General features: G+C 43.6%; 1 protein-coding gene across 1 annotated transcript; it reads left to right on the top strand.

The window, feature by feature from the left end:
• The first annotated feature begins 782 nt into the window (after window positions 1-782).
• Window positions 783-27824, top strand: LOC101880961 (integrin alpha-E). The gene is made up of 35 exons (XM_034068964.1): window positions 783-787; window positions 1284-1381; window positions 1730-1800; window positions 2333-2450; window positions 3080-3217; window positions 3559-3680; window positions 4337-4488; window positions 5081-5231; window positions 5693-5828; window positions 6415-6528; window positions 6788-6909; window positions 7851-8002; window positions 8419-8572; window positions 9063-9213; window positions 9297-9364; window positions 9806-9938; window positions 11495-11625; window positions 12118-12258; window positions 13205-13426; window positions 14084-14214; window positions 16241-16374; window positions 16489-16637; window positions 17086-17214; window positions 18407-18474; window positions 19144-19279; window positions 19565-19666; window positions 19982-20058; window positions 20890-20967; window positions 21421-21487; window positions 21575-21682; window positions 25110-25184; window positions 25281-25382; window positions 26420-26515; window positions 27125-27235; window positions 27682-27824. Exons 1-35 carry the CDS (start codon window positions 783-785, stop codon window positions 27736-27738), a joined length of 3999 nt encoding a protein of 1332 aa, XP_033924855.1. The 3' UTR covers window positions 27739-27824.

Below are 27824 nucleotides of genomic sequence, written 5' to 3'. Positions count from 1 at the left end.
GAGCAGCAGTGGACAACTGCACAGGCCCTGGGGTTTTGTTTCCTCACAGGAAGAAAACCCAGGTTTGTGAGCTTCAGCTAGTACAAATGTTCTGTGATGTCCAAGATGGACTTTCATAACAGAATAACAGGACTCACATTATCTTACTTTTCAGTAGGCTGGGCAAAAAAATGCTTCGTTAATCTAAATCAATGAAATTTCCATAGCTGCGCATCTCCCTCTGCCAACTGCCTCTGCTGCCATGGTGGGCAGGTTCAGGGAGAGCTGGCTCAGGAGCCCATTAACTGTGTCTCTGCAGATCACAGTATGCACTCATTTATTTCTTTGTTTTCAGTGGTCAAGTCTTTGAGGAGCTTTAACGTTGACACTGGCAAGACATGGATCACACCACACACAGCCTCTTTGTTGTGGCCCTGTGTTCTTCAGCACTGGGATGGAAACACAGCCATGTAAGGAACAGAATAAAGAAAAACACACCCACATTTCCCATGTCTTTATGAATGAGCATGGCCTCAGGTCACGTAGCTTCTCACTTTCTACAGCTGTCAGCTGTAGAATTGTTCCTTAGTTCTCAGGGGCTGATGAGTGGTGTTAAGAGCTTCGCTGGTGTGGTGTACACTTCTCCCCTCACCCACACCTAAGTCATGGCTCTGTTCAGAAAGGATGTCTGCTTATTTAACCAAAGGGCTGAAACATGCAGCTGGGTTTTTGCAAGACTTCCTGGCAAGTTGCCTCACTGCTGGGACTGCACCAGTCAGAGCACCCACCAGCTATCAAGAGTTATGTCGTGAGGTTGGTCTGAAGACCATAAAGAGTTGGAAACTGAAAACTATTTGGTCTGTAGAGGAAGTGAAATGCATGACTAGGTCAGTGAACAGAAGCCAACCACACGTGGTCCCTGTAGAGATAAGCTATATTATGCTGAGCAGATTGCTCAGGCTGTGTAGCAGGCAGCATATTTTAAATTTCAGAGTAAATAAACTTTTCTACCCCCTGAGCAGATATTGGCTGACTTAAAGAGCAATCTGCATTTCATACAGCAGCTATATGGTGGGTGGACTTTCTTGCTGCACTTCTGGCCTCCCTTTGTCTCCAGTATTCTTTGGGCAAGTCACTTCCAGACCTTTTCCTTGATCTGGGATAGCTCTGCTGAATTCAGATAATGTTCAGATAATGGGAAGGATGATGATTTGTAGGAGAAAATAAGTGTTTTCATGTTAATACCTGATTCAGCTCAAATCTGCTGCATTCCCTCTTTTCCACCTTTTATTCTCATTCCACAGGATTTTGGCTACTTCCTCAGTAGACAAAGGGCTGGGCAGGCTGAGGAAGTGCACCATTTTGCAGGAGGAGATCCAGTGCCAGGAGATACCTCTGCGAGGTACAGTCCTGCTTCCCCTTCCCCATACTTGTTTTGCCATGAGGAAGAGGAGGTGCACAGGCTGGGTGCTCAAGAGGGATCTGAGCACACTGCCAAGGCCCATAGGCTACAGCTTAAATCCTCACCTAAATTCTGTTGAAATACAAGGCAACATTTCTTGTTTCCAGTACATTCAATACTGTCACAGTTGCTGAAAACATTAACCCTGAGTCCTTCTGGGACAGCAGATACAGCTGATCTCAGTAGTTGTAGCCTTTCTCTGTGTTTATTCTATTTGCCCAAGGCTGACAAGTACTGTATCAATTCCAATTCTGTTCTTCATTCATTCAATCATTCATTCAATTTCAGGAAATATTAAAGGCTCCAAAAATGTCCAGGAAGGTGGCATAGCTATTGACAGGAATTCAGATTGGATCCTGGTAAGGGAATGAAAATCTCCTTGGCTGAGAACAGCTGTATTTTTCAAAAATGCTGTGTATTTTTGCTGGGAAATGCAAATGAACAAAATGAGCAGACATTAACATAAGGACAAAGGCTAAAAGCTCTTGGTTGGATGCTGGCTGGTTAGAAAGCCAGATGGTGCCAGTCAGGATGGAAAACTGAGAAGGGCCCTTCTCATCAGCTGAGGCCTGCAAGGGACCTTATACTTAACCGCAGCCACCCCCACTCATAGGAAAAGGGAGGATTGGTAGAGGAGGCTTAAGAGAGACACCAGTTTGGAGGCTAATGCCTCAGTCTGCTTAGCCCTGAGCCCCAGTCTTTGCCTCAGCTCGGGGCTGGAGTCCTGGGTAGCCTCATGTGGCGGGGGTCACTTCAGGGAAGGTGCTTTTTTACTCCCACTAGGCTTTCAATGCTGTGCAGGGGATGCTGAATATTTGCCATATGCATCTTCAATCATCCTCTGCCTACAGCTTTGCTCCTCATTCGTTAGCTTTTCCTGTTGTGCCACAGGCTTGCCTGCAGAAGAAGCACCACCGAGCCTTCACTACCACCGAGGACATGAATGGAGTCTGCACTCTGCTCACCACTGACCTGCACAGTACAGCCTTCCTCAACCTCACCAAGACGGGTATAGGAGCAAAGCCAGTGCTGTGCCTTTGCAGGGGGACAGAAATAACAGCCTGAGGCTCTGCTCTAACAGCAAGGGCCTTCTGAGTTCCTGATGTGCTGTCCACTGGGAGAGACCTAGAGCTGGATTTTAACATGTATTCTAGTGACTTCAACAGGGTTACAACGTTCAGCCTTGCAGATTAGCACACAGCAGCAGGGAGCTCCTGTTGTGGTGTCCATGCATCCAAAAGATCCAGCTCTTAAGCCAGAATTTAGAAAAGCATTGACATTCTCAGTGGATGGATATGACAGACATCCACTGAGATTTTTAACAGTGCCTGAGCATTAAAGATGGTTCAATCCAGCTGAACTGGGCATTTAATCAAGGGAGCAGATAGCTGGTTTGATTGCCCAGCCTTGCTCTGCTTCTTGCTATCACTGCAAATAAGCTGAGAAGTTTCAGTTAGACACCTAGATGGTCTCATTCCATATGCAGTTGCCTAATTGCTGTTAACAGTCTGAATCTCAGGTCTTTTGCAAGTCTGGTACCCTTGGGTGAAAATAGCTCTTGAGTTTAAGATGTGTTTATTAGAAGAGAATTTTCATAAGGTAGAGTGTGTTTTTTTTCTTGCTTTTTAAATTCTTTAGTCCAGACCAAATTAAAAGGCATTCAAAGTAAAGCCAGCAACAAGATTACTGATGGGAGCAGCTCTGTCAGCACAGACACTACCAGCAGTGCTTGTGGGGAGCTCTTTGGTAGCACACGAAACAGCTCAATGTGCAAAGGTAAGTACTGGACAGGTACAAATATTACTTCCTTCTGTATCAGCTGAGTTTGAAGCAGCTTGCATTCATCTGGTGGGAGAGAGCTGGGGAGGAAAAAGATTGAGGTCTTAAAGGTTATCTGTAATGGTAAATTTCAATCATTGTTACAATCATCATTAGCTGAGATTTTGAAAAATAAAACCTGTCACTACAGTGTAGACCATATCAGCTAGACCTGCTTTTAAAACAGCTGGATGGTGTAGTAGCCAAATTCTTGGTTATTTAATACTTGAACCCTTGTTAAATGTTGGGCTGTTCAGATATCCCTTCAAATGTTCTTTTGTATTTAACTGCATTGACAGAAGTGGGAACAGAGATTGCTGTCATTCTGGCTGGATCAGAGAACACCAAGCCAGACCATTTCCAAAATGCCAAGACCTCTATCCTCAATCTGATGAAGTCAATGTGGCAGAAATGCTCAAAGGTGTGTGAACCTCCTCAGGGTTTCATAATCTGATAGGCAGGATGGATCAGAGCTCTAGTGAAGAATGGAAAGTCTCCTAGTTTGTGTAATTACTGCTTTTTAAACTTCACATTGATGCTGGTAATAATTCTACATATTCTAATGCAAGAGTTAAATGTTAGTGAGCCAAGAAGGAAGTGTAGCTCAAGAGGGAAGTGGAAGAGCTAGGAGTGGATTTTCATGCTAGAAGCATGCTTAGATATTTTACCAGGCAAATCTCTCAGGGCACCTTGAACCACGACATGCAAAAATAAGGAGTATGGTGTATAAGCTATTACTTTAAATGATTTAAATAAATCTGGGGACAAAGTGAGGCTGAGCCATATGCTCACAAAAGGTCTAGCCAGATAGATAAATACAGGAACTTCAGACAGATAAATCACTGTGTTGAGCCAAAGGAAATAAAGTCAGTTCCTGGAGCTGATCCAAAAGGGATCACTGGAATACAAATGTGTGATGGAGACAGAGTGATAAAGATAATATACCTATTGCTTGCAATATATGCTTTTTTGTGCTTGTGCAGTAGAGTTTGGGACTAAATTGAGCATTCTGAGGGCCTCAGGGGTCCTGCCTTAGGTCTTGTCTAACCAGCTCTGGCACTGCCTTGTTTTCTCCAGATCAGGTTTGCTGTGGTGCAGGATGGAGCCCAGATCCAAACTGAACTGAGCCTGCAAGAGAGCTGCAACAAACGAACTGCTTTCTTCAAAGTCAGGAACATCAAGCAGCAGAGCTCACAGACTGACATTGCAGCCACACTGCAGCATGTGTTGTGAGTTCATGTGTCTTAGGAAACTCCAGGAACACTCAAGTGATTCCTTGTTTTATGTGCATCAGTGCAGCCTCCCACATCTCTCTTCTTTATCTCACACTCTCAAAACCTTCACTTTTCCAATGCTTCTCTTAGTGACAGGCTCTGCCAGCTGGGGGCTGTAAATGAGTAATTGCCAAGAGGCAAGGTGTGAAATCCTTTCTGGCTGACACAGGGGCTTCAAAATGAAGATTCAGTCACTTGGGTCTTGATTTAAGCAGGTGTTTTCCCGTCTGCACTGATCTGCTGCATCTCTGGGGTCATGCTTTCCCTCTTGACTCCGTTTTCCTCTCAGTAGCATGACTCTAACAATACTGACCCACACTGTAAAAATGCCCCATCTGCTATTTGTGAAAGTGCTCGTGAAGTCAGAGCTACCTGTTGTGGACAGCCAGTCTCCCTGGAAAGCATAAATCCTGCTGCATGTTTGCCTTACACCTCTCTGCTCTCGTGGGCTGAGAGCTCAGTGAACATCAGCACCCTGCCATCAACATTTCTACCTCTGCAGACATGACTTGTCCCATGAAATACCTCTTGGCTTCTTTTTCCACAGGGATAAAGTCTTTGAAAGCCATGACTCCAGCCAGGCTGTTAACAAGATAATCATTGTCATGGCATCTGGGCAAGTGCTTCTGGAAAACCATAGATTGAGAAATGTGATGAACTCCTTGGACATGGCTAGGGTCAAACTCTATGCTCCTGGGGTGAGTGGGAAGCAACATCAAAGTCATACTTTTGTTGCATCAAAGCAATATATAAGGAAGTGATATTTCCATCCATCCCATGTGTCTGCTTTTATGGTTTAGCAGTGGGTGAAAGAAAAAGTAGCCATGAATTAGACTTGTAGGATGTCCAATCTGGCTCCTCCATTTCACTCAGGCCTCCATCTTCTTGATGTCAGAGAGCTTATTTTGCAGGAGTTAAGGAATATATCCTAGAAACAGAAGCGTTTCAGTTGTGTATGTCTTGTGGCTCTAGAGCTTTTATTATTCTTTTTTCTTTGCAGATAAAGGCTTTCTATGGAATCTAGGCTCAGGGTTGCTTTACCAAGCTTTCAGAAAACTCCCTCCTGTTAAGAGCTTTGAAGTTCTTAACTGCAATTTGGGAATTTGCTGGTTTTTCAGTCTGTGTATGAAATGTGTTAATCTCCCTGTCTTCTCCCTAGATTGGAGAGTTCATAAGCAATCAGTGGGTCCCAGAAGAGCTGCAGAAAGTTAGAGGTGACAGATTCATTCTGTCCACACATGAAGATTTTGACAGTTTCCTTTCAGACCTGGAGAGAGAGACTCTGAGAGATTCAGGTAGAAGAAATCCCACTCCTGACACATCTATGTTCTCTGTAATTTATAGAGTGGGTCTGTAATGGGGGATAGTTTCATTGCTCAAGGAATGTAAATTCATATACAGATCTTACCTGTTCTGGTAGTCATTTGCCCAGTAACAGCAAGTTGCAGCAAGTGATTTCTATTACACTACCAACAGTTCTCTTCAGAGAGACAGGACAAGAGGATCATATTTGGCATCTGTGACCTGCAGCCATAACGTCAGTACAGAAAGAGGTGCTTTACCATACATCCACTGCAGGCTCAGTGTTTCTGTTAAATTACTGCCCTTCTGGGTGTGCTCAGAGCAGTTAATTTCTGTTGAACTGTAGCTGCAGCTTTAAGATGCAGTCCTGATTCCCACAGTCTTCAAAACTCCCACGTATTTCCATAGTACCTGTAGTCTTGCACCTGAACACAATATTGAATGCAGGGATGAGGAAGAGTTCAGCTGGCAGGCACCAAGGAGCAGAATCACCCCATAGGCAGTAATGCAAGGGTTTGCTTCACCTTTTGTTTTTTTACCCACCCTGTCCTCTTTGTTCAAACTCATTTCCTGATTCAGCTGAAAATACTCCAGCTGAAGCACCAGGGCACAGAAAACCTAATGACAGTGGTGAAAGCAGGCTCCCTTCCTGGATGGAGGAGGATGAAGAGGAGGAGGAGGAAGATGGCTTGCGTATGTGGTGAAGTATCTTCTAACAGAATCATGCCAGGGACTGTCATGAGCTGACAAAGTATGGGGAGTTGCTGCACCATGAGCTGCCAGACCTGAGATGTAGGTCATGCTTGGAATGACAGCTGAGCAGTCTTGGTGCAGTTCAGTTGCTTGCTTGCATGAGATGACTTGTGTGTTGATCAATAACACTGCATAAGGAACTTGGCTCTGACCAAGACTGCTGATTGCTGCCTTCTCATTCCTTTACTTTCCTGGGCAGCTTCTGGAACTGAGATTGCTTTTGTCCTGGATGGATCAGGGAGCATCGAGCCTGAGGATTTTGAAAGAGCAAAAGGATTCATCCATAAGATGATGAAAACGCTGTATGAGAAGTGCTTTCAGGTACTCTCCACTCTTTCTTTAGCAGGCTAGAGAATGTGCTGTGCTTTAAGCTGCTCTTCACTGGAATTTGAAACTGCACAGGTTTGTTTCTATTAGAATGGAAAAGCACTTCTGTGACTGGCAGGTATTTTCAACATAATTTTGCTTACATCTCAGCAGTACATTCCCAGTCTTGATCCCAATATCATTGTTGATACAGAAAGTCTAATTTGTGTGCTCAGAAATCCCTACCTCTGCTGGCTGCCCATCTCTGCTTTCTTGTAAGGTGACAGTCATGACTCTCCTCTGGTGTCCTGTCTCTTTTCCTATATTGTAACATCTGTACCTGCAATCACAGAAGCACCAGTTAAGACTGCTTCTTCAGCCAGGTACATTACCAGTCTTGTTGACTCCAGTTACATATTCTGCATGAAGGTACTCTGCTGCTTCCTCTTGTGAGGCTGAGAAGTGTCATCCACAAAACAACTTTAGGAAAGCTTCTGTCTCCCAAATGGTTCAAATGACACCATATTCTAGGGTGCAAATACAAAACAAAGAAATGGTCCCATTCTCCAAACTTTGTTAATCAGAGCATCATGGCCTAGGAGTACTCCAAGGAAAGGCAATGTGCAGCAGGAAGCAATAAAGGAACAATTCAGTAATATCACAGGTAATCAATCTCCTCTGCAGCCTGCATGTGGGCCAAACAGCACGAAAATGCAAGGACTGAAATCAGTGTTTCCCAAAACAATTTTTCTCCCTGAACTGATAGTGCTTTGGTTTTCATACTTACAACAATCTCTGTGTCTGCACTAGACATACTTAAATCCATATTCTCCCGAAAAAAAATCTTCCTTTCTGCATAGTCTGGCTAGTATTTCTGTTGGAATTTCTGGGCTAGTTATTGCAAAGATGAATCAACAGTAGTCACAAGCAGGTGCTTATCTGCTGCTTCCTTCCAGTGCAATTTTGCAGTGGTGCAGTATGGGTTTGAAATCAGAACTGAGTTCGACCTGCGAGAAAACTGGGATCCTCGTGCCACCCTCCAGAAAGTACTTGATATTGTGCAAGTGTGCAATGTGACAAAAACAGCATCTGCCATGCAGCATGTCCTGTAAGTAAGAAAAGAGCACAAGAAATTAAGGGGATGAATTTCTGGGGCATTTCATGAGTACAGGAGAGGGACATTTACGGACTTTCAGGTCCTGAAAGCAGTGTTCCATCCTGGAAGCATTCAGGTCCATCTGGCAGTGGTTGAATGGCAGGCAGTGGTTCCTATGCCTTGTTTTAGAGGGTTATAAAAACCAGCTGTTGGTGCCTAATTCTTGGTGTGGGGGCACTCAGGAAGCAATAGAAAGAGAGACAACCCCTAGCAGTTTTAAGATGTGTGAGTATGAAGATGTGTGGATCCTCTTGCCTCCTTCCTGTAACTGTTTGTTGCAAGTGCATAATTCAGCAGGACTCTTCCTTCTATTCCAAGGACGGAAGCTTCAACTTTCATCCCAAGTTCCTTGTTTTGATGTTTTCCAGGGATTCTATCTTCACTGAAAGTCATGGGTCCCACAAGGATGCAGCCAAGATCATGATTGTGCTTACAGATGGGGAAATACTCCTGGATGAAATGAATTTGACAACTGTGATAAATTCACCCAAAATGGCAGGAATCAAGCGTTATGCCATTGGGGTAAGCTGGGAATGTACTTGGAGTATATTTGCATTCTGTTTCTTGGTGGGACCAGGGGGCAGAGAAAAGGAGAAACCAGCAAATTAACCTGTGTGTTTGTCAACAAGCCTTTGTCCTGAAGTCTGAAGTTTACTTTCAGACCTGCTCTATGTCTCCTCAAATAATATTCCTTCTATCTCTTATCATTCTTTCAGGACATGAAAATGTTCAATTTTGTGATGTCTTGTAATAAGTTGATTTCCAAAATTAATTGTTGGATACAGCAAAAATCTATAACTGAATATAGCACCAGCTAGTTACATGAAGATGTTTGCAATGGTTTGGCTCCAGGAGACACTGAGGCTGTCCAGTTCATTGATTCAATTGCTATTCCTAGGTTTACACATAGTTGCTGAAGCTGAGGTTTTTCCACAAACTGTTGAAGAAATTAGGTGGGGGTAAGAAGCCTCTAAAGGCTGCTTCTTTTGTTTGGTTTGCATCTCTTCTGCAGGTGGGAGATGCCTTCAAAAAACCAAAGGCCCTAAATGAATTGCGGCTAATTGCTTCTGGTCCAGATGACACTAATGTATTTCAGGTGACCAATTATTCAGCATTAGATGGGCTGATTTCAACCCTTCAGCAGAGTATTATTGGTATAGAAGGTAAATAGCAACCTTTCTATTTCACTACTACCTTTTGAGACATAAGGAGAAAGTAGCTAACCCTGTTTCTGCTGTAACCTCAGGTACACAGGGTGATGCTCTGGAATATGAACTTGCACAAGCTGGTTTCAGTGTGCAGATCTTGGATAAGGTAAGTGTTCTGCATTTAACCCTGCTAAATGGTTGTATGCTGTACTGCTGTGATACTCGTGAGGTTTCAGGAGGTCTCCCACAAGAAACTATGGTGATGCAAAACTGTGAGACCCATGTAGTCAAATCTTCTTTGCAAGCCACTGCTTACTTTGAATGTGTCAGATAAGCAAAAATACCACTTTTATATAGTCTGTGAGTAGGGATGGGATTTATCTTTTGACTCCTGTTCTAACCACTGTGTCCTTTTTTTTTCCACTGGGCAGAAGAGCTATCTCCACTTGATAGCTTTGATTTTGCTGGCAGAAATCAAGGCTATCAACTGGATCTCCAATGCACAAGTCAGGGAGTTTAGGAGCCAGAAAACATTGCTCCATACTAAATTGCTAGAGGCAATTGCTCTGTGTTCATCTCTTCTAATTTTCTAATGTTGCTTCTGCAGCAAATCTTAATCTTTGGTGCAGTGGGAGCCTTTGACTGGTCTGGTGGAATTCTGCTGTATGATCTGGCAACCAAGACTGCTGTTTTCCTGAATGAATCTAAAGAAGCCCAACAAGCAAGATACAGTTACCTAGGTAATAGGCTTACCACTCTTTGAGATCAAGTGACAACCTGTCGTGGTTTAAAACCAAACCCATACAGCTCGTTCACTCCTCCCCCCCTTGCTCCCCCAACCCCTGGAGAGTTAGGAAGGAGAATCGAAAGAATGTAGCCCCCACAGGTTGAGATAAGAACAGTTTAATTGCTAAGGTATAACACAAATCACTACTGCTACTACTACTACAAATAATAATGATAAAGCAAACAACAAGTGAAGAGAATACAACATCTCACCAGCCACCGACCCATAACTCACCCCACCCTGCCCGACCGAGCACCGACCGATACCTCCTCCATCCCCCCAGAGCTCCAACCCTTCCGGGTCTCTCCTGGTTACATCCTGGGTATGACATGCTATGGTATGGAATACCTCTTTGGCTAGCCTGGGTCGGGTGTCCTGTCTCTGCTTCCTCCCGGCCTCCCCTCCTCCTTGGCAGAGCATGAGCTCAGAAAAGGCCTTGGACAAACCAAGCATTTGAGCAGTAACTCAAAACAGACTTGCTATCAGCAACCGTTCCCAGCCTGAAAGTCAAACCACAGACTGCACCAGCTACCAAGAAGGAGAAAAATGACTGCTACTGCTCAAACCAGGACATAACCTGACTGTGGTTTTGCTTAGTTTGTTGGTGTTTAGTGCAGTGTGGCAATAATGACATCATACTGGATTTCCAGTATTTAGCAGGGAGATCAATTCTGATGAAAACACTCTCTGTCTCCTTGTTTTTGGGAAAATACAACTTGTTTTCTCCTTTGAGTTATGACGCCCTGTGGTACTACTCTGTTAACACATGCCATTTGTTTTCACTGTGCAAGAATACTTGCAATGAGGGGCATTTTTAGAGCTAATAAATATTTCACTTAATGCAAGTGCCTGGAGAAGAAATAGCTTGTGAATCTATACTGTGCTTGTCTTGGTGACAAATAAAGCCTTGCTTGTTCACCCTAGTGCTTTGTAGCCTCATGATCCCTCTATCTCCTGACTGTAGCTTTGGCCATAAAGTCATACCAAGTAATATTAGGTGCTGTGGACTTGTTTGTGTCGGGATAATCCCTCTCCCATTACCTCCTTGTTACAGAAGCCCCATAAAGATCTCTTTCTGCTTTCTAGACAGAGTATAGTGTATTCTTCACTTCTGTGAAGGGTGATAAACCTTCCAGCTTGCAGGCATAATAATTGAAACCAAAAAAGTGTGGATGATGGATAATCATGCAGGAGCTGTGACAAATGCAAAGAAAAGTCATCAAGAGTTCAAGCATATTTTTCAGGGCAGTGATTTATTCAATTACCCAAAGAGCTGCTAAGGCAGCTTTGCTGTCAGAAAAGTTGCCTGCTATTTCCTAATCAGTATTTTTATGAGATGCTGTGTAATCAAAACTAAGGGCTCCAGCTGTTAGGTTATGGTGTAAATTCTTGGATCTCATTGAATATATAGATCTATGTCTCAGATCAAACTCTGTTTTTCTTTTCCTTCAGGCATAGAGTATGGTACTGATAACATAAGCTGGTTTTGTTCTTGTGTGAATGTACCAGGGTACAGCGTGGCAGTGGTACACACAGAACATGGACCCTTGTATGTGGCTGGAGCTCCACGGCACAGCATGAGTGGGAAGGTGTTGGTGTTTCAGGATGGCCACTTAAAACAAACCCTGCAAGGAGAACAGGTATTGGGCTTCACTCACCAGGGGCTGGTAGGCTGCACATACCTGTCTGCTCAAGAAGAGCTGCATTTTCTCCTCCAGACACACTTGGATTTAGCCAGATGTATATTACAGAGTCTTTGTTCATAATGTTTTGGGAACAGCAGAAGAAATCATGAAATTTGGAAAAAGACTGGGAAAAAAATTAGCTAAATGGGGTGTGCTATATTTATGTCCTGTCCTCATAGTTCATGGGGAAAGAGGTCATCAGCTGTGGTACTCTTTTTTTCCTCTGTCAAATTGTTGAATAATGATTTTGTTACTGCTAATCTGGTTATAGGATCTGTCCCTGAGGATGGCTGTAATAAAATAAATAATAGGAAATGATCCACATATAAGTAGATATGTGGTGTTTTGTTCTAAAAATTGCCTTACTGCTGCAAAGGACACTAATTCTACAATGCTATATATAGAGAATTCCAGTGAAAGAGCTGCTTGTCTTTTTCTGGAGCACAGGTTGGATCTTATTTTGGATCTGAGCTCTGCCCAGTTGATGTGAACCGTGATGGGGTGACAGATCTTCTCCTTGTTGGAGCTCCATTTTACCACATTCGAGGGGAAGAAGGAAGGGTTTATGTCTATCGCCTGGAGACAGAGGTAAAAACACTGGTAGCGTAAACACTCCATGTTGGGGATTTTCCAACCATGCCTAAGTAGTGACAAATAAAACATTCCTCCTTTGTGCTCTCACTGAACATGCTCTCCCTGTATGGTAGAGGACTGCAGGCTGAAGCCAGCAAGCCTGTTTTAATCATTAGAATATAGAAGAGAAGTAATAAGAAATAAACCCAGTCTGTGCCTAAGGTATACGCTTATCACAGTGTGATGATATCATGTCTTTAGCCCATACAAAGGCAGTTTGTTGGTGTGGACCTTGCTCTGCCAAGCAGTGTTCCTTGTGATGCTTGCAACAAACGTGTGCATGGGTAGCTGCTAAAACTTTGCATCCTGGGACTTGTGGAAAACAAAATGTTTTGTGAGCCTAACTACAGGATCTGTTACATAATATACAGGATAGAAGTTAATTGTGTCATTTCGAATGAAATGTGAACTTGAACAGTAGACCAGCAGAAAACACTCTTTGGTGCTCTGCTAAAATTGGCTCAGGTCATGTACAGGATGGCTGGAAGTAGAACAGTCTGGGCATGACAGAATTCAAATAACGTGCACCCTCTTGTGGCTTATTCCTGTAATAGGGTGGAGGAAATGGGATGCTTTCCATTATGAAACAAGCCCAGGATCAACTCAATCTGCTACTGATTTAAGAAAAGACAGGGCTTCAGTGTGTCTGCTTGAGTAGGGCTGTCCAGAGACACTGCTTCTGTGTGAGAATTTGTATGCTCTCAAGGCAGAAGGATCAATCTTCTGTCCCAAGAATTAGCTGGTATCTTGAACTTAATATATTGTTTAGGACTTCATTGTTCACCTTTAAGAATTATTAATGTGCAGAAAAATATTAATGGGAGTAAGATTCTTTTTTTAATGTAAGAGCTACTGATGCTACATTTGCTATAAATGGAACTCCTTCTTGGACGTTTTTCAGACTGGATCTTTCACCTTGAAAGAACACTTAAATGTGCAGGTGACCTCTCCTTTTGCAAGGTTTGGGTTTACTGTGGCCAGCATTGGAGACATCAATGGGGATGGATATGAGGATATTGCAGTTGGAGCCCCCCTTGAAGATCAGCTTTCAAATTCCTCCTCTTTTGGCAGCATTTACATCTTTAATGGGGATAAAGACAAGATCAGGAGCTCTTTTTCTCAAGTATGTGTCTTGTTGGGAATTGGCTTCAGTACAGCTTGAGAGGGAGAAGCTTGTGGTTTTGTAGCATGAGGCTGGGAAGATGGGCTTCCACTGGGCTTCCACATGTCATTTGCATTTATGGGTGAGAAATTTACAGATGTCAGCTGGTTTATGTGACTCAATGGGTTTTGGCAGCAGAGCTGCTCCTTAGCTGTAGTTACTCACCTGTCTGCTCAGGCAGAGTTGCTGGGTTCAGGTGGTGGCTGTAGAACACCACAACCTTTTGCAAGCCTGCCCGTCCTTTACAGGCTGTTCAGAGTTAGTATTTTGCATCTTAGGTTGGATATAAGGAAGAAATTCTTTACTGTGAGGGTGCTGAGGCACTGGAATGGGTTGCCCAGGGAGATTGTGAATGCTCCATCCCTGGCAGTGTTCAAGGCCAGGTTGGATCAAGCCTTGGGTGACATGGTTTAGTGTGAGGTGTCCCTGCCCATGGCAGGGGGGTTGGAACTAGATGATCTTAAGGTCCTTTCCAACCCTAACTATTCTATGATCCTATGATTCTATCTCAAGAATGTTACAAAACCCTCCTCACAGCAGCCTCCTGAAAATAAGTGTATTTTCCCAAGGACAGGAGAGAGTTCATGACTTACAGTCGTTTATGCTTCCCCCTTTTAGAGAGTAAAAGCCTCTGAAATTTCTTCAGGACTCCAGTATTTTGGACAGTCCATTGATGGTGGCTTTGATTTCACTAATGATGGTCTCCAAGATATCACAGTAGGATCACTGGAGAACGTGATTGTGCTACGGTAGGTAGTAAGTTCTATTTTTTAGTGTGCTGAGGAAATGCTTCAAAGACAAATTTAGAATCTGTGTTCCAAGTGGTGTAATGATTCTATTTTTAATTCAGTACCAGAGGGACATAAAAAATATTTCCCAGTGCTAGAAATCATATAAAATGTAAAGCCTTTAGCTCAAGTTGCAAAGGCTTTTCCCTTTGTATGTGTAAAGCTTTGAACAAGCATGAGATAGTGAACACGAAATGATTAACATAGATATAGGTCTAAGGAGACCTTGATGTCTGCAGTTCAGTACTGATAATGTAAGTCATTCAGACAAAAAAGATCATTTCTTTACATTACATACATTACATTGCATTTACATGCCTCATTTTCAATCACACGTCTGATAACTAGTAACGGGTTAAAACTTAAACAGGGGAAGTTTAGATTGGAAGGAAGAAATTCTTTACTGTGAGGGTGGTGAGGCACTGGAATGGGTTGCCCAGGGATGTTGTGAATGCTCCATCCCTGGCAGTGTTCAAGGCCAGGTTGGATAAAGCCTTGCATGACATGCTTTAGTGTGAGGTGTGTCTGCCCATGGCAGGGGGGGTGGAACTGGATGATCTTAAGGTCCTTTCCAATCCTAACTATTCTATGATTCTATGAACTGAGTCAGTGGGGCAGAATCTAGCTGGAGGTCTGTGACTAGTGGGGTCCCTCAGGGGTCAGTGCTGGGACCAGTGCTGTTTAATACTTTCATCAATGACCTGGATGAGGGAACTGAGTGTACCCTCAGCAAGTTCACTGATGACACTGAACTGGGAGCAGTGGCTGACACACCAGAAGGCTGTGCTGCCATTCAGTGAGACCTGGACAGGCTGGAGAGTTGGGCAGGGAGAAACTTGATGAAATTCAACAAGAGCAAGTGTAGAGTCTTGCATCTGGGGAAGAACAACCCCATGTACCAGTACAGGCTGGGGGTTGACCTGCTGGAAAGGAGTGAAGGGGAAAGGGAACTGGGTTCCTGGTGGATAGGAGGATGACCATGAGCCAGCAATGTGCCCTTGTGGCCAAGAAGGCAAATGGCATCCTAGGGTGCATTAGAAAGGCTGTGGTTAGTAGGGCAAGAGAGGTTCTCCTCCCCCTCTACTCTGCCTTAGTGAGGCTGCATCTGGAATATTGCATCCAGTTCTGGGCCCCTCAGTTCAAGAAGGACAGGGAATTGCTTGAGAGAGTCCAGTGCAGAGCCACAAAGATTATTAAAGGAGTGGAACACCTCCCTTATGAGGAGAGGCTGAGGGAGCTGGGTCTCTTTAGCTTGGAGGAGACTGAGGGGTGACCTCATCAGTGCTTACAGATATGTAAAGGGTGGGTGTCAGGATGATGGAGCTAGGCTTTTTTCAGTGATATCCAGTGACAGGACAAGGGGCAATGGGTGTAAACTGGAGCATAGGAGGTTCCACGTTAACATCAGGAAGAACTTCTTTACTGTGAGAGTGACAAAGCACTGGAACAGGTTACCCACAGGGGTTGTGGAGTCTCCTACACTGGAGATATCCAAGGCCTGCCTGGACAAGTTCCTGTGTGATGTACTCTAGGTTACCCTGCTCTTGCAGGGGGGTTGGATGAGATGATCTTTTGAGGTCCCTTCCAACCCTTGGGATTCTGTGATTCACAAAGAGTAAGACATGGCAGACAGATTTGATTTTGTTCTTGCATTTTATATTTGAAAACAAATTATAGATAGAGAATTTGAACCCCTAGATAATGTGTTTACCTAATGGAAACATAAACAGCATGTTTAATTCTGAAACTCTACCCATACTGGTGTATTTTGGCTGTCTGTTCCTTCAGACTCCTGGGATTTTGTGTGTTCTGAACATTCCCAGCAGAAACTGCAACTTCTGTAAATAAGCAGCCTGCTCCAGGTGAAATACCATGGAAATACTGAGCAGTTCTTACTCTTGCTGCCAGGCTTTCTTCAGACATTTTGCCTGTAATGTTTCAGTTCAGAGACTTTGATTCTGTTCCTTATGTTTTCTTCACTGATCAGCTCGAGACCAGTTGTCCACTTCCTCACCAGCATGAGATTCAACCCTGACAGAATCCTCATTTTCCAAAATAACAGCCTTGTTACAGCAGAACTATGTTTCGATGCAATCTCAGCTTTACCAGTGTCTCAACAAGGTAATGAATGGGAATTGTGATCAGACTGAAATCTACAGTCCTATGACTGTCCTTGGAAACTTTGCACCGAGGACAATTTCTGGTACAACTAACAGGATTTTTTAAATCTTGCAGAGTTTTCACAGTTGTACATTTTCTACACAGTGGACTTAGATGTGAAGATGGCAAAGAGGAGAGTACAGTTTGAGGATCAGAACACCACAGCAAGTGGGAAGCTGTTGGTCAGCGAGCACATGTGCTCTGAACTGCAGCTTTACCCACTGGTAGGTGATGTTGGTCAGACTTCCTATGAGAAAGAAGGGTTGAGAGGGTAGGATTTCATAACAGAATCTGCATGATGATGAGTCTTGAAATGTAAAAATACTACAGTAGGGTATTCCCAGTGTTAGACTTGCTGAGCACATTTTACAGCTGATGATGTAGAGGAGATGTAGAATTGTAGGAGAGGCAGAATTAAAGCAAACATAAGGAAACTCTTTTCCACAATGCATAACTGAATCACTGAACACTATCCAGGCGATGTTATGAGAACCAAATGTCTAAAGTGATGCAAGAAAATATTTGACAGGCTTATGTTCCACTGATAGCTATTAAACACAATGGCCCAAACACAACGTCTGAGCTAGAAGCTGAAGCAGAGATGACATGTGAACACTTTCGCATTTTAATACCCAGATATTTTTTCAACGTCTTGTTTTTCCTTTCTTGTAGCCATGTGACTTTGACTGTTTTTCCAGTGTTTTTCTGAGAGTTAAACATGAGGTCTTGAACAAAAATGATCCCATGGAGTTTGCTGTCCCTGTGCTGGATAGATACCAGCCATCAGAAATGCATTTTCAGGTAAAAAACCAAAACAGTAGTAAAGAGCTTTCTGTCTTGCTTTACTTTTGACCACTTTTGACTTTCTCCTGTGCCTCTGTATAAAATGAGGTAAGATGCTACTTGTGAAGGCAGGTGGCCTGTGTGTTTTGTGAAGTACTTCTCAGATACTGAGCTCTCTGTTGAAACTTGTATTAAGACTTGCTGTTTGAATGGTGTATTTGGTAGCAACAACTATACAATTGCCTAATGTACAATTTTAAATTCTACTTAATTCTAAATTAACTTTCTAATTTTAAAACACATTCAAATTGTATTTATAATTTTTAGTTTTAGTTGTTTGTTTCAAATCAATATTTAGCAGGCAGCAAACTTCTAATAACCTTAACGTTAAGTTTGATATCCTGTCTCTTCTCTTGCCCTTTAGTAGTCACATTCCTACAAGCTAATCTGGCTCTTTTTCATGGTTTCTCTGAAATCCAAATCACAGCTTGTAAAACAAATTGCATAAAGCTCTGTAAAGAGGCAGCTTTTTACTACATAATAACTGTTATAATATTGTATTATCTGCCCATAAAGCAGAGGACAGAGATGTTAGGAAAACATTTAGCACTGAGCAATAATGAACACTACTTACTACAGTTACAGTGCTCTTAGGGATTGTGGTGTTGATGGTACATTAATTTCCTAATAATTCATGAGATTCTGGACTGTTGGTCAGCAACGCTTAGTGCTTATGCACACAACATCCAGTTATTAATTCTCGTTGAAATTCTCCAGAAACATCAGTCACAAACAGATTTTTCTTGGTGAATAAAACTATTGCTAAAGAAAGAAACCTCATGTCTACAGAACAGTGTGGCTGTAAAATGGCAGAGCATATGAACATATTTGTTCAAGGAAAACATATAATCTCTGGAAAATAGATTAATATTATTGCCCTGCAGCAATCCAGAGGTAAACAAGTGGCATTTCTTTAACAAGACCTTGACCCCAGTGAAGACTTCATGCTATTGCTAACAAACCTTGTCCTGGCAGCTGATTCACAAAACATCATCAATGACTTGGCGCTGGAGGGTCTTTTTTTTCCAGTTTCTTGATGGAGGTCATGGGGATTTTGGTTCTCAGAGGATGTATGTTTATATGTAGATATTGTGAATCTGCTACCTTAGAAAAATTAGGACTGTTTAACTTGCTCTGTGTTTGCTTTCAGTTGCCTTACAAGGAGGACTGCAACAAGACCATCTGTGCTGCTCAGTTAACTTTGACAACTGAGATTCAGTGAGTCATAGTTATTGCATTATCCAGATTCTGCATTTATCCTTCATATAAAGTGGTGTCTTTGTGCTTAAGGTGTTTTCTTTAAATTCTCAGGCAAGATTTGTTGTCCTTCTTTTTACACTACTTTCCATTCAGTTCATCCTTTCCCTAGCATCACATTCACACAGTGTTGTAACTTCACACCTCCATGGGTGTTGCTGGGCTGTTCTAGGAAGTTTTAGAGGACAGACCAAGGTTTAAGCAGCTCTGGTCATCATAAAATCACAATTCTGATTTTTAATTATGAACATGTGACACTGTTTTAGGCTGATGCACAGCATAGCACTACAACAGATAGCTCCTCAGTTCACACAGCCTTAGACAAAATGGTAGCTTTACTGCATTGTAAAACTTTACCCTGGAGATTCCCTGAAAAGCCAATCAAGCAGAACAATGTTTGAAATCTATCTTGATGCAAAACATAGGATAAAATGTTACATAAAGTAACTGCCTTCGAAATTAAGAAGGAAGCATTTTCCTACACTCTGAAGAAGTTTGAATAATTAACTGGGCTATTGCATTATCCTGTGTGTGAAAGCATCTGGAGAGAGTAATTATCAGAAATCAGGCCTCTTATTAATAATAACCCTTAGAAATTACATGTGATCTCATTTTTCTGTCTGCTTCTAGAAAGGAATTAGTGGTGGGCTACACTAAAGAAGTGAGCATGAAGGTTTCACTAACAAACAGTGGAGATAACTCATACATGACAACTATGGTCTTGAATTATCCCAAAACGTTGCATTTTAAGAAGGTGATATTTGAGGTAAGTTTATAGAACAACTCTTCACCTAGCAGCAGACTGCTTAAAGAAAACCCAGCATAGACTACTATTAATTTACTACCTAAATAAAACTTTCTGTGAGTTACAGGAAAGGGAAGGAGCCTTTCAGTTGTTAGGACTGAATACTGCGTTTATCTGATTTAATAGTCCCAAGCTTTTATTGAGCTATTTGTACTTAGTTAATTTTATGGGAGCAGACACAGACCGAGTTGAAATTCCCAGTCTGTTTTTATTCAACATTAAAGAGCATTCCTGTTGTGTTGGCAGCCATCCTCTCCTGCTGTTCACTGTGGCCAGCCAGTACCATTAACTTCTGCAGTCTTCTCCTGTAACTGCAGAATTGGGTATCCAGTGTTCAAGAAGACAACTGTAAGTAGAGATCATGATTTCATTATTTTCACTTTTTCCATACTTCTAAATGATACTTTAAGTAGCTGTTCTTGCATTTTCTATCTCTACAAATAGACCAGAGCTGCCATTCTTTCTAATTCAGCTTATGGCTGGTATGCATTTTCTGAAGGTAAGAGATAGCCTTCATATTCCTGCACTTTATTTAATGTCTGATTTCTCCAGAAGGAAACTATGAGCAGAAAATACATTAGTCCTTATGTTTTACCAGTACCCTGAAGAGTTAAAGAGTATTTACAGGGTAATTAATATTTCATTGTCTTTCCCTCAAAATAGGCAGAATTTTCAGTGATTTGGCAACTAGAGGAAAGCATATTCCAAAATAAGTCTTCAATCACCGTGAATATCACAAAGTGAGTATTGCTGTTTTCACCACACAGTACATGATGAACTAGAAAGGGTATATCAGAATTCCTAGTGTCCATACTATTTATCAGTCACAAAACTATACTTTTCAACCTCCTGAGGCATTTGGATCTACGTGAAAAATTTTTCCTTCCCTTATGAAAACCTTAACTTTGCTCATACTTCATTATTTCAGTGAAAGATGCAGCACCCTTTAAGGTCCTTAAGTGGAGTATGTATTTAAAAGCTTGTGTGTTCTACTATCTTCCCACCTTAGCAGAAAGAACAGATAATTAAAATACATAATCCAGCTCTGTTCCAAGAAAAGCTTTCACTCCAAATAGTGGGGATGAAAATATAGGTTTATGGTATTTTTCTTAATTAGGGGCTATCTAAGGGGTGGAAGTTACCATTCACATTCCTTTCTTGTTATCTTCCTGCCTTTAAAATGTATGGTGACTGACTGGTACACAGCATTTTTTAAACAGAACCTTTAAAAAGGAAATGAGAACTCATCTGGCAGCTGTACTTCCTTGCAAGCACAGTTGAAGCCAAAGGGTTCTATATTAATTTAATGTCCAGTTTTGGGAGGGGTAGAGGCTTTATATTTTGATTAATGAAAGCACAGATGAGCATTGGTTTGTGGGGAAACATTTCAAGGCAATGACAGCTTTCAAAATCTGTAGTAATTATAGTAATAAAGGGCTACCCCAACACTCCTGTACCATGTCATCACTGTTTCCATCCCTCTTGTACACCCAATATTAACCCTTTCCAAAACATAAAAATTAAGGACCAAGGCAGGCAGATAATGAAGTGGCTTCATTCCTTTTTTTAAGCATAAATGAAAATAGCACCATTCTGACTGAAGAACACATCCTTGATGTCAGATATGCGTTCACTGCAGTCCTTACCAGGTAAGTTAGTTTTAAGAAGATTCAATTATATTTTATTCCTTTAGTCAATTAAAGGCAAAAGGGTTTAGAGGATGCCTGGTATGTTTCCAATGCAATTTCCATCTTAATAATTTCAAGCATTGCAGATTGTCAAGTCACTTTCTGTGGTACTAGACAGCAAAAGTAGAGCCTGGAAGACAAAACAATAAAGCTTTATCATAGGCAGGGGGTGCCTAGGGTGTCCACCTGCTTAGCTTGTAAAAAGTAGACTTCAAGATGAGTTCAGAGATGCATCTGATTGACAGACTGCATATATACACATATATACAGACAAACTGCATAGACAGCAATCCAGTTACAGCAAATCTGATGATGGTAGCTCTTAATTACACTTAGTGCATATGGGTCATTAGATGTACTAATTTTTAACACTCTAATTCACTTCCACTCGGTTTGATTTATCATTCTCTTTAGACCAGTTTCTTCAATGTATGTGAATGTTAGCGAAGGACTACTTGAAAACAAAGAATTCAGATTTAATGTAAGTATAGCTTCAAATTTAGGTCACCTGATCCACCTCCAATCAGGACTGAAGAACATTTATTACCTTGTGCATTTTCTTCTGTAGATAAATGGAGAAAATCGCTTTAATGCTACTATCAAGTTACAGATTTGGATTCCCACAAATATACACGGTCACAACATAATGACAGTCATAAATGCATCAGGAACACAGGTACCTTCTCCTATATTTTTCATAATAAAATACCTCTTCATTAGTCCTTAAGGGGGGAGGGAAATACCCTTAGAGTGTTTTTAAAACCTACACCACCAAACCTTTGTATATTCACATTTTGTAGCATCATTCCAGGTATGAACTCTGCCAAACCGAACAAAAGCTCAGTGTTAAAACTAAGTCAAAAGGTGGAGTTTCCCCTCTCTGTCCCCAACTGGCCTGACACTATTTACCTTTATCCCCGCTGCCCAGAACTGGTTTTGGGGTTTTTTTTTGTTTTGTTGTTGATGTGTTTGTTTGGGGTTTTTTTTCCTTAAAAAAAAAGGATTTGTAAGGAACAGAGTAAGACAAGAACTTTTAAAAATCCAAGACTGAAAAGGTAAGAGAATTTCTGTGGAGTTGAAACCATGAATTGAGCCTCAAGAAATCTTTATTGTAATCTCAAACATCACCCCTCAAAAAGAGGACATATGGAAACGTGTGAGAGTAGAATAACTTTTGGGGGGTGTTTAGACATTTTTTACAGCATATTGTACACATTGGTAACCGACCATAACACTTCGTTGTGCTCATGTTCAAAAAGATCATACACAAAAGCAGTAAAGGAGAAAGGCAGCATCAGTAACTTCGTTCTTGGAAACACTGTGCTCCTTTGCTCAGTGGAAAAGGCTGCTGTTCTGTAAAACTTCATTGGCAGACTCAAAGTTCAGTACTTCCCTGTGGAACTTCTTGAGCTGCTGCTTTATTTTCTTCAGGGCAGAAGTATTTTCCTTTTTCTTGTAGCTCACATCTTTCAAAAGTTTATCTGACAAGTAGTGCAGCCAGAGGACATTGCTGTGGGGATGATAGTCAGACCAGCTGTTGGAGTTCTCCACTTTCATTTGCCTGTAGATATCAAACTGGTAGTCCCCTGTGCCTTGAAATAGTTCTTCATCAGTGGAAAGGTCACAAAACACAATTAACCCATCCTTCTTCAGCCGAGACAAGGTATAATCAATGATGTTGACATGAATCCCTGCTGTGGGGATTGTGTGTGTTGCCCCATTCAACACATAACTCAGGGTCTTGACATTAGTTTTCTTCACCAGCATGTTCCCCCAGTGCAAGTCCCTGTGCTCAAAGTACAGTTCCTGTTCCGCCACAGCCAGGGAAGCAGTGACCTGGTGCAAAATGCTTTTCGCTGTTGCCACTGAATTTAACTTCTTTCTCATATTCTCCAAGTCACTGCCCCCACATTCAAACTCCAGTACCATGAATAGCTGCTTCTCCCCATAAAAGTCTGGCCGATCATTTTCTGATCCTATTACTTCATGGTATTTGTCCCAGGCTTCCAGGAGATACTTAGGATAAGCCCCTTGAACACAGTGTACAGAGTACAACCTGATGAACCCAACAGTTCTATTCACAGACTCTTCAGATAGAAGACTGAGTTCTTTTGATATTATTATCTCAGGCAGAATCTCTCCAAAGCTCTTTTGAGATTCTCCATTTACTCTTTCAGTCCCCTCAATGGGAATAATTTTTACGGCCACAGGTCCTCTCTCGCTGCCAACCTGGAAGACCTCTCCGAACACCCCTTCTCCAATCTTCTTGCAATCTTTCATCTTATCTAGAGGAATGCATTCCTCAAAAGTAATAGGCCCTTCCTGCTGGCATTCCCCAAACACCTTCTCTGCATCTGTAAGTGTTAGTTCCAGAACAGAAGAGGAGTTCAGAGGAGCCAGCAGGGCCATGGAGGAAGCAAACGAAATAGAGCACTGAGCCTTACCATCAGATAGCGTTGCTTGGAGCTCTGAGAGCTGGAATTTCATGGAAGGGGTGCAAAGGATGCTGTTGCAGGAACTCTCATCCATGGTAACTTTCTTCTTCTTATGGAAGGAGAAAGATGCTTGAACCCTACCCCAGGAATTGGAGCTGTTGAGGAGTGAATAGTCATTGGTGCTTACATTTACAGACATCTCTAGCACACCCCTTTTCATTCCTTTTTGCCTTATCTGTGGTCTGGAAAGGGAGTTCTTAGGCTGCTGCTGTCTCTTGTTTCTGAGCCTTTTTGGACCAAACCTTATTGGCATCCTCCAGCGGCTGGCACTAGAGCCACTGATGCAAGCTTTCCTACAGGTACTGGCCTCTCCAGAAACAACTTTGGTGGTTTTATGTTTGTTCTCTAAGGGTCCTTGAAAGCCCAAAGGAGAGGCTGGCTGCTGACAGGCAAGCTGAGTATCTCCCTTTTTGTTTCGTTTCATGCTTGTCAGCCACACTGACACTTCATGAGGGTCCAGAACCACCACTGGCATAAGCTGGTACTTCTCAGCTCTGCCTCTCTGACAACTCGAGGTTCCTTTTGTTGAATATCTACTTAGCGCATCAGATGGCTCATTAGAAGTGGCATCATCATCATATGGGGCAGAGTGCTGTCGGTGGCCGTTAACAGGAGACAGTGCTGCTGTGGCTGTCTGTGAGGACAAAGGAGATTGCTCCTGGCAGGGCTCCTGCACCAACATCCTCAGAACCCAGGGGGACCTCTGCGCCTCGGGGCCTGGCTCAGGGCTCCCGCCCGTGCCTCCGGAACAGGACCGTGCGGCTGCCGCCCGCCTCCCGCTGTCAAACCCCGGCGACAGCGAGAGCTGCTCCGGGTCCCCATGAGCGAGCCCCAGCGCGCTGCGGGGGGTGTCTGCCGGGGCCCGGCGCTGCCTGCGCAGCGGAGAGCAGAGCTCCGCGGTGGAGCTCAGCTCGGCCGGCGGGGCCCGGCGGCGGCGGGGCCGGGAGCGCGGCGGCGGCCACTGCGGGGTGCTGCACAGCAGGGGGCGCCTCACCGCGCACGGCGGCTGCGGCCGGGAGCGGAAGGCGCCGCACGGGGACAGGGATGGCGGAGAGGTGAGGTCCGGCGGCCCCGGGGCAGAGTTCTCCTTGCTCGCGGCTCTGTTGCGGCGGGGCCGCAGGCGCCTTGGGGCGCCGGAGCGCTTACCCAGCGGCTGGAGGAGGCGCCTGTCGGGCGGCGAGAAGTCGGAGTCGTCCGGATGGGCGGAGAGAGCGCTGGAACCGGCTGAGGCGGAGCTGGAGCCGGCAGAGGTCGAGCTGAAGAACCGCTTACGGTCCTGAGGCGGCGAAACCCAGCGGTCGGGCAGCGGCAGCGGGCGGAGGCCACTGCCGCGGCGCGAGTAGGTGCGGAGCAACCGAAACCGCACCGGCATAGCGGCGGCCAGCCCCGGCCGGGCCCTGCCCGACACAAACACCCGCCCGCCGCCGGTTCAAATGAGATACCGCGAGATCTGGGCGGAGGAGGCGAGAGGACGGGGCGAGCCCGCCCCGCCTCCGGGGGAGGGGCCACCGCCAGACCCCGCCTCTGGGGGGGGGGAGGGGCCACCGCCAGGCCCCGCCCCCTGCGCGAGCTTGGCGCCGGCGCGCCGCTGTCAAGGTGTTGTTGCAGGAGGCGACGGCGTGCGCGGTGAGCGGGGAGCTGGGACCGGGACCGCGGGGGGACAGCGGCGGCACCGAACCCCAGGTGAGGGCTGCGGCACCGGCTGTGCTGTCCGCACGGAGACACGCAGCTGCAGACCCCCCGGACAGCCGGGGACTGAGCCGCTCCGTTGTATTGCAGGGTATTCGGGACGTGGAGTATCAGAGCGTGCACTGCTCTCTCCGAAGTGATGGCGACAACATTACCGTGATAGTAGAACTGTCTTTAAGCAATGCACACCAGGTATATATGCAAAAGATTGCTTTGCTATCTTTATTCATGGAATCATGGAATGGTTTGGGTTGGAAGGGACCTTAAAGTTCCTCCAGTCCCAACCCCTGCCACGGGCAGGGACCCCTTCCACTGGAGCAGCTGCTCCAAGCCCCTGTGTCCAACCTGGCCTTGAGCACTGCCAGGGATGGGGCAGCCACAGCTTCTCTGGGCACCCTGTGCCAGCGCCTCAGCACCCTCACAGGGAAGAACTTCTTACTAACATCTAATGTAAGTTTTCCCTCTGTCAGTTCAAACCCATTCTCTCTTGTCCTATCCTTACATGCCCTTGTCAGAAGTCCCTCTTTGGGTTTACTGTCAGCTTTAGGTACTGGGAGATTGTTCTGAGGTCAGCCCGGACCTTTATTCACAGAATTGTTTAGATTGGTGTCATTTATATTTAAAGATGTTTAAGGTCACCAAGTCCAACCATTAACCAAACGCTTTGCATCTCAACTTATTGATGCAGGGCACATGATCAATAGCAAATTTCAAAGATTCAGTTATGACTAAAATGCAATGGCAGTGAGCAGGGAGCAGGCTGCAAGCAGAGGTTTATTACTGAACCCTGAATCAGTGAATAACGAGTCTCATCAAATCCTTAGTAATGCCTTTATTGCTAAAATCTGTTACCTCTCAGAGGTCCAGGGTGAGGGTATCTTTGTACCACGGTGGTGTTGAATTTCCACCTCTGATGCTGTTTTCTGACCCTGCAGAGCAAGAGGGATGTTTTACTCATGGCAGTGTCTCCCAGGAGGCACTCAGAAGAGGAGCCTGATCCCCTTGCTCCACTTTAGGAGCTGCTCCTTGTGAAATGATTCTTGCAGTGCTGCCTTGCCAGCTTCCACGCCTCCAGACGGCTCCTCATCGGCGAGTTACAACAGCTTGGTGGCAGCACTGCACAGGGTGGTTCTTAAGTGTCAAATGAGGGTTTACTATCGCAACCCGTATTTTTCTGAAAGGACCAAAAAGCAACTGATATTTTGTTGCCTTTATTTCTTTTTCTATAGTTCTTAAAAAGTGGAAGTGCTTTGCTGGTCCCTGGGAAAATCACCTTCAACAAAGAACTGTATCTTGGCCTGGAAGAAGACAATCATAATGCTGAGGTATCAGAGCATCATGTAGGCAGCTTGGTCTTTGGAGCACGAGCAAGTGTGAAACAAAGATGTTTTCACTGAATCTAGAGAACCAATACAGTTCCCGAAGTTAAATTCAGGAGCTTTTGAAGCAAACATCTGTTGTGCCATGGAATTTAGTGAAATCAGGTTTGGGCTATAGGATAAAAGCTGAAGGAGAATGTTTGCTAGTGCATATCAGAAGTATTTTTAAGGCTCTGTGTTGAACTTTCTGTATCTAACACTAGTGGCTAAAACAAAGGCCTGCTGTCCTCTCAAGGACTCCAACATCAATATTCCTTCTACTAATGAAGACAGACTCTTCTTTAATCTGAAAGACCATCACTGGTGGCTACTGTGATTACTGTAAGCTTATAAAGAAGACTCAGTAAATTTAACTCCCCTGCCTAGGCTTGCAATGAAAAAAACTTCTTTCATATTGTATCACAAGCTACATGTGTAGATGGAGAGACGCACCCTCTAACATAGCTTAAAGATGAAGCACTAGCTCAAGCTATATAGCTTTCTCAGTTAAAAGCTATCCAAGAAAAAAATAACTGGGCTTCAGTGTATGCTAAGTTGGTCTTGATTCTGTTCCAGATTACACTTATCTTCCTGAAAGACGAAGTGTTTGATCCCTTGCCTACTATTATAAGAAGCTGCTTTGGTGGACTTTTCATGCTGGTGTTCATTATTCTGCTCCTCTGGAAGGTGGGCATCATTAATGCACACACAGCAAAGCAAAAAACTTTTTGTTAGATGTTTTAACTTTTTTAAGGCCTAAGTATGAAAGCAATATTTTCAACTATGTGCTGAAGGATATCTGCCTCTTAGTGTTGTGAAACCTCTCTGGCATTTGGAGCTGTTCTGAGCATTGCAGAAAAACCTCCTGAGTCCTGTTTGGACTGCTTTGCAGAATATTTGCACCTTACAAAGCGTTTATTATTGGTGTTGTGAAGAGTTTTGAACAATGTAGGCTTCAGACTTACAGCTCTGCCAGAAGAAATACCTGGGTTGTGTCCTGCATTCACTCATTTCGCTCACTGCAACCCTTGCAATTTTCATTTTACATTGTTTTAAGAAAAAGCAAAAATTAATTCCTATACAAATATTTAATAACATTTTAAATTTATTTATTTATTTGTTTGTTTCTCTAGTGTGGCTTTTTCAACAGAAAATACAGAGCTATGATGGAGCAAGAGGAGACCTCCTGAAGACTGAGCTGGCCAAAGCAGACAGCTCTGCATGCTTTCCCCAGCTTTTGGATAAGATAAAAGAGTCTCTCTTTGGCAAAGTCAAA

Source organism: Melopsittacus undulatus, chromosome 13 (genome assembly GCF_012275295.1).
Source record: "Melopsittacus undulatus isolate bMelUnd1 chromosome 13, bMelUnd1.mat.Z, whole genome shotgun sequence".
Lineage (NCBI taxonomy): Eukaryota > Metazoa > Chordata > Aves > Psittaciformes > Psittaculidae > Melopsittacus > Melopsittacus undulatus.
The sequence above is the reverse complement of the archived record's forward strand: the minus strand, read 5'-3'. Positions and strand labels throughout refer to the sequence as shown.

What these genes read in the sequence shown, in the direction of transcription:
- LOC101880961 (XM_034068964.1), top strand. An exon ending in ATCACCGTGAATATCACAAA is followed by an intron (nt 20,059 to 20,889) that starts GTGAGTATTGCT and finishes CCTTTTTTTAAG; the next exon opens with CATAAATGAAAATAGCACCA. An exon ending in TTATTCTGCTCCTCTGGAAG is followed by an intron (nt 27,236 to 27,681) that starts GTGGGCATCATT and finishes TTGTTTCTCTAG; the next exon opens with TGTGGCTTTTTCAACAGAAA.